Genomic DNA, 6,811 nt, shown 5'->3' with positions numbered 1-6,811 from the left:
ATTTCCCGTGTTTCTGGGTAAAAGTCAGAGTTAACTAATGACCCTGGAGCAGGCCGCTGCTTCATAAGCCTTTATCGTGGAGTTGTCCAGGTCGCTGCAGCAGAACCGTCAAAGCCAGCATTTCCCACCCCGGTCCTCACGGCACACCGTCCTGCTTGGTTGGGACACATTTTAACCGTTCTGCTTCAGATAAATGAGTCCGTCCTCCTCCGTGTTCCTGACAGAAATCCAGTTCCTGGAATGGAAACGCACGTCCCTGTCCTGTTCCTAGACCTCAGCGGTACGCTCGCCTCCATCAGCCCGTCTCTGCTATAAAACAGAACCACTAACTTTGGGTTTGTTCGCCTGCAGCTGATGATTTCCAGTCCAGTCTGTCGGCCCAGCTGGCTGGAGGCCTCGACGCTCTGCTCAGTGGAGAAGATGAAGACGAAGAATTTGTTGGACTTCAGATTGTGAAACGCTACAGTCCAGCAGTGAGGACACCACACCTCTCACATCTCCCCCTCGTGTTTTACATCAGAGTCCTGAGGCGAGGTCTGATTTGTGGTCCAGGTGAAAGTGGAGGCCTCCTGGGACTCCACGGTGCACGGGTGTGCCCAGCTGAGCCGAGCGGCGTCCCAGGACCAGAAGGTTTACCTGACGGTCCTCACCGTGGTGCAGCTGAGCCACCCGGCCCACATGCAGCTGGTCCTGAGGAAGCGGATATGCGTCAGCGTGACAGGGAGGCAGGTGGGTGGACACTGCAGGCTGAAACAAGGACTTGTTCTCTAAGACCGACCCGCTGCTTTAAGGAAGACGATTGTGTCTGACGTCAGGGGTTTGCCCAGAGCCTGCTGAAGAGGATGTCTCAGCGCAGCACCATCCCCGGCTGTGGAGTCACCTTTGAAATCGTCTCCAACATCCCAGGTGTAAGTAGCACGCCCCACGGTAGCGGAAGTAGAAGCTAGACCGTCCTACGCTGTTTCAACCTCAGCAGGTGTGTCGTACCACATCCCCTTTTCTGGTGTAACCAAGTCCGTTCGTTCGCTTTAAGGCCAACATAGATCAGAACATGTGTAACATAATGTATTCAGAGTTTTAGTCGTGTTCCCACAGGACATCCACGGCCCAGAGGACCGGGAGGTGCTGGCCAGGCTGGCCGCCAGCGCAGAGGACGACCCGTCAGCAGACAGCGAGGCGGCCATAGAGCGGTACCTGCGTAGCGTCCTAGCTGTGGAGAACGTCCTGACTCTGGACAGACTGAGACAGGTCAGATGAGCGTTCACAAGTGGTCCTGTGCCTCACTCCGCTTAGTGGTGTCTGTGAGACCATCTCTGTGGATCCACACCTCCACCAAGAGACTATGTACGGTATCGGGGATGCTAGAACATTTCCATACCCTGAAATATTGCGATGTTTCGTGTTATGTTACTGAATCGATATTTAAAATGACAGTTTGTCATTTACCTGGCAATAGGGGGCAGTACATGCCTAAATCACTGCAAGCAAGCATTACTTTTGTGTTCAGTTAAGACCTTACCAACGGATGGCCATTAGGGTCAAAAATCCCTGGGAGAGCAACCTCCAGCAAAATGCCACGAGCACCAGATTCCCTTCCATCACTGGCAACGAGTGAAGAGGTAAACGTGTAAAACAACAATGTTTAATAATGGTGAGTTTTGTAACCTTTGTTACTAATCAGCAAATGCGTTTTGTCCTCACGGGCTTCCGTAGAAGGAAACATGGCATCCAATATGGCGTCGCCCTGAGACTTAGACTTGCTCACGTGTGTTTTAGAACAGGTTTTTATGGTTAAATCTTATGAAACCGCCAATATTCTTAGTCAACTGGGCATCTTTTAATTCTTTTACAACAACACTTGTGTGGATATGTCCAGAGATTGATGGTAAAAACTACACATTGTCACTTTAAAAGCAGATTTTTGTGTAAACATTTATTATTTAAATGCTAGTTGGCAGCAGATGATACCGCCTTCATTCTGACGGACCAACGAGCTCACAATTCAACTCAACTTTATTTATAAAGCACCAAATCACGACAAGAGTCGTCTCAAGGCACTTCCCATAACAAACATTCCAATACAGCTCAGGTCATTAAGCCAGTCAGAAAAAAGTTTCCTTTATAAGGAACCCAGCAAATTGCATCGAGTCACTGACTAGTGTCAGAGTCTTTACAGACTTTACAGTCTGCCTCACGGACTAAGGCTGGGAGCTGGTTCCACAGGAGAGGAGCCTGATAGCTAAAAGATCTGCCTCCCATCCTATTTTTAGATACCCTGGGAACCACCAGTAAGCCTGCAGTCTGAGAGCGAAGTGCTCGGTTAGGAACGTATGGAACAATCATGTCACTGATGTATGATGGAGCTTGATTATTAAGAGATCTCACGATACCGGGCAGCAGCAGCAGCTCAAGAGGGAAAGCGGTTCTCCAGCAATCGGACGGTTGCAGGATCGATCCCGGCTCCGGACAGAGAATGCTGCTGTTGTGGGTTAGGAAAGGTGACATGCAAGTGCGGGTCATTTATCATTATAACACTGGAGGTGTCTCGGGAGGCTCTGGCCCGAGTCTTCCAATTAGGTTCAGCTCAGTTGCTAATGTCGTCTAACTTTTAGCATCGCGGTAAATCGCATTGCCCCCTGTGTATCGTGAGATAGTTCATATCACCAGACTCCTGCCAGTACACACCCCTGTGACTGCATGTGTGTTGGTATCTTCCTGATGAAGCTCCTGCTTCTTTTCCCAAGTCCTGAGTTTAATGAAGCCTTCCTTTCTCAGTTTCATTCACATGCAGACCCGTCAATAACCCATGTAGAGGAGGAGAAAGCCTTCATGAGTCTTGTTGTTGTCTAGGAGGTGGCTGTGAGGGAACATCTAACATCCAGAGGGAACGCTGCTTGTCGCTGCCTGAGCTCTCCCAGCATCAACAGGGTGAGTGTGGGGTTCTGAAGACCCGGTCCAGCGTCTCTGTCTAACCTGTGCATGCAGTAGCTGACCTGGGATCACTTCATCCATGTTTCCGTCCTGTCTCACCAACACCTAACCGCTCCTCAATCTGACCTTTAAGCAGCTGTCAGGCAGCAGTCTGGACCTCTACTTCTCCTCTAAACCTGGTGGTTTTCAGGTGAGACTCCACTTTATCTGCTGGTTTACAGGACCAGGTACTTTCACCAAGCCCGACTTAACGAGTTAAACATTTATTATAGCAGATTTATCTAAACAGGATGTTTGGTATGAACTTTATCCTGTTTAGATATAGTCTCTATACCATAAATGTGATTGTAACTTTTCAAAAGTGCTTTTATGAGTTAATTCAGGAACCGGTGAACTCGTCTTTTCCAGAACATTTTTGTAGCGACCCAACAAAACGGCAGTAAGAAGGAATGGCCGTGTGATCGGATCCAGACTAGCGCTGGTTAGTGTAAAACACGGAAAAGATGTTGCAGTCATTTCAACAACATAGAAAAATACACCTGATGAATCCTGTAAAGTTCAGAGCCGACCGTGTTTATGAACGTGTTTAAACACTGGCCAAAGATACGTGTACACACCTAAATGGTGTACACACAACACAACAGGGAGCCTAGGCCACACCCGTCTACTTCTGGACCATGGGCCCCCAACTACCAAAAAATGAATGGGAGTCTATTTTCTAATCCCGTTTATTTGCCGTGATGTCCCTGAATTGTAAAGACTGGTTTTGTTGCTGTGTAAGCGCTTGTTTTCCTCAGGTGGCAAAAGTTGTTTCAGGTTTTCTGTGAAAATGCGTAGAGAACTACCGATGTTCGTCTCATTAAACCGACATCATCAAACCGGACACGGAGAAGAGGAGATTAGTTTATGAATTATGAATTTTTACATGCTGATGAATTTAAAGGTAGTTTTTTTTAAAGCACAGAGGCTATTGCATGTTTTCCATTAGCTAGAATAGCATGAACATTAAAATCTAAATGACAGCACAATTAAAACATACAAATTAATCAGATTTAAGAATCAGAAATAAGACAAAGTTAAAGAGTTTGATTCTGTAGATTACTGGTAACTAGTGTAGAGATTACTGGTAACTAGTGTAGAGATTACTGGTAACTAGTGTAGAGATTACTGGTAACTAGTTAGAGATTACTGGTAACTAGTGTAGAGATTACTGGTAACTAGTGTAGAGATTACTGGTAACTAGTGTAGAGATTACTGGTAACTAGTGTAGAGATTACTGGTAACTAGTTAGAGATTACTGGTAACTAGTGTAGAGATTACTGGTAACTAGTTAGAGATTACTGGTTACTATTGCAGAGATTACTGGTTACTATTGCAGAGATTACTGGTAACTAGTGTAGAGATTATTGGTAACTAGTTAGGGATTACTGGTAACTACTGCAGAGATTACTGGTAACTAGTGTAGATTACTGGTAACTAGTTAGAGATTACTGGTAACTAGTGTAGAGATTACTGGTAACTAGTTAGATATTACTGGTAACTAGTTAGAGATTTCTGGTAACTAGTTAGAGATTTCTGGTAACTAGTTAGAGATTACTGGTAACTAGTTAGAGACTACTGGTAACTGGTGTACAGATTACTGGTAACTAGAGATTACTGTTAACTAGTGTAGAGATTTCTAGTAACTAGAGATTTCTGATAACTAGTTAGAGATTACTGGTAACTATTGTAGAGATTACTGGTAACTAGTGTAGAGATTACTGCTAACTAGTTTAGAGATTACTGGTAACTATTGTAGAGATTACTGGTAACTAGTGTAGAGATTACTGGTAACTAGTGTAGAGATTTAGGAACAGGAGTGATGTGTTGGGTTTCCTTTGCTAGCAGCAGCATTCTGAATAAGCTGCAGTTGCTTCACAGCTTTTTTAAAAACCAGACAAAAGACTGTTGTAATAGTCCAACCTGCTGGAGATGAACACATGAATTAGTATCTCTGGGTCTTGTCTGGACATGAGACATCTGAGGAGTAGCTACATATGTAACAAATGATCCGTAAGATGTGATGAGTCCATATAAACATGAAATATCAGTCTGATTGGTCTTTCAGTGTTTATTCAGAAGATTACTGTTACTTTTACTTATTCAGGGACCATAAACACACTTAGTATTAACTCAAGTTTAGTTTATAAAAATGAATTTATTTCTATTTCCCGGAACTAATGATTGTAGAAGGTGTGAATATAATGAAATGGATGTGAAGCTAGATGTTTTAGCAAAACCTTGAAGTATCTGGGAGAGTTTGTGGAGTCTGGGTTGTAAAATCAGTTTGGCTGTATGTTTGGTAAACTAGAGATTTGTTTATAAAACCATCCGACGCTATTTGTTAACCCTTGTGTGGAGATCCCCGTTCAGATCCAGGGGGTCACGAGGTCGGGATGGACACTGCCGGTGGTGTGGACCTCTAGGTACCAGGAACTCGTAGATAAGCTCCTATAGGACCCGTCTAGTCTAGAGATATCTCCAGGCCACGACAGTGAGTTTGTGTCTGCAAATGAAAAGCTGCTTTGTGGTCATTTTGTCGGTGAAAACTGGACCACCGGCCCGTTCCAGAACGCTGACCTAGTTGTAACCTTAATGTGACGTGAAGACGATAACTTCAGTCTTGTTTAACTGGAGAAAGTTTGACTGCATCCAGTCATTAACTTGAAATGACGTGACAGACCAGTAGTTGAAACACATCTTTATTTATCATTTAAGTCAAAGTACCGTGTGTGCCTTAGGGTGTAAGGGTTAATGTTAGGGTTAGGGTCAGTGTTGGGCAAGTTACTTCAAAACTGTAATGCATTATTTATTACTTGTTACCCTCATTTTAAAGTAATTCATTACATTACAATATTACTGATTTTAAAATGTAAGGCATTACACTACTTTTGCATTACTTTAAGTTACTTTCACCAAAACAACTTCAGTATGAATCTGGTCATGTGACGCTCAGTGAGCTCATGACATATGTGTGGAAGGTGATGTGGTGTCTGAGCTAGGATTGCTGTTAAACACAGTCAGATATAATAACAGTGCTTTAAAATGATTGTTTATTAAATAAAAACAACAACAATCTGTACTCTCAGCACGCTGCCATCTTAGATTAACTGAGCAGGGAGTGAGGTGGTGGGGGCTCCAAGCCTATATTTGCCTTGGTCCCCAAATGCCTTGATACGGCCCTGGATGTGGGACTGACTTCTGGGGTGATCTGATTCTATCACATGTATAAATATTAAATGCTTATATATTATTGCTTTTCACTGGTAAACATGTGTGTATTGGGGATAAATCTACCTACTTTTTTCTTTTCAAGCACTTTGTTTTGTTTTCTTGATTTTATGTGAATAATTTCCGGCCCTTTCTCTCTAGCCTTCCTGCATGCTGCATCTTTTCTCCGTCTTCCAGAAAAACTGTTTCCTAGACTTCCTACTTTCTAACTAATCAGCCAAAGGGATCTACCGAACACAAATAAATAAAAAATAAAAAAGATTCACGCTGCGCTCCTGCAGCAATGAGTTGAAATCACCGGCGCACAGCTGAAAAGAAACGTGAAATACCAGAGAATATGGGCGGATATAAACGATCGCAAACAAATTATTTTGTTTTGGTGGAGCGATTTTGTGAATGTTACAGCGGCCGTGCGCAGGACGCAGCTGGAGGATTTGAGCCGTTACCGCTGCGTCCTCTCTGCTCATAGCTTTGCGGGCATTCTGATTCCATAAATGACGTCATATATGTGGATACTGGATCTTTTTTCAGGCTTCCCGCAAACCCACATCTTGATTCTGAGTTTAAAAATGCGTTGTAATTACCGCGTTACTGACAATTGTACCTAGTA

General features: G+C 43.8%; 1 protein-coding gene across 7 annotated transcripts in view; it reads left to right on the top strand.

The window, feature by feature from the left end:
- Nucleotides 1-6,811, top strand: part of LOC107378247 (kinesin-like protein KIF13B) — a 74,332-nt gene that overhangs the window by 60,508 nt on the left and 7,013 nt on the right. For 5 of the 7 annotated variants that reach the window (XM_070545601.1, XM_070545606.1, XM_070545618.1 and 2 more), the window contains 7 exons: nt 225-280; nt 352-473; nt 553-729; nt 816-908; nt 1,096-1,248; nt 2,851-2,928; nt 3,065-3,121. In XM_070545601.1, coding sequence (XP_070401702.1) covers nt 225-280; nt 352-473; nt 553-729; nt 816-908; nt 1,096-1,248; nt 2,851-2,928; nt 3,065-3,121 — 736 coding nt within the window. The remainder of the gene's footprint in view (nt 1-224; nt 281-351; nt 474-552; nt 730-815; nt 909-1,095; nt 1,249-2,850; nt 2,929-3,064; nt 3,122-6,811) is intronic. The other 2 variants (XM_070545604.1, XM_070545615.1) reach the window with 2 other exon arrangements.

This window comes from Nothobranchius furzeri, chromosome 2, assembly GCF_043380555.1.
Source record: "Nothobranchius furzeri strain GRZ-AD chromosome 2, NfurGRZ-RIMD1, whole genome shotgun sequence".
NCBI classification, from domain to species: Eukaryota; Metazoa; Chordata; class Actinopteri; order Cyprinodontiformes; family Nothobranchiidae; genus Nothobranchius; species Nothobranchius furzeri.
The sequence above is the reverse complement of the archived record's forward strand: the minus strand, read 5'-3'. Positions and strand labels throughout refer to the sequence as shown.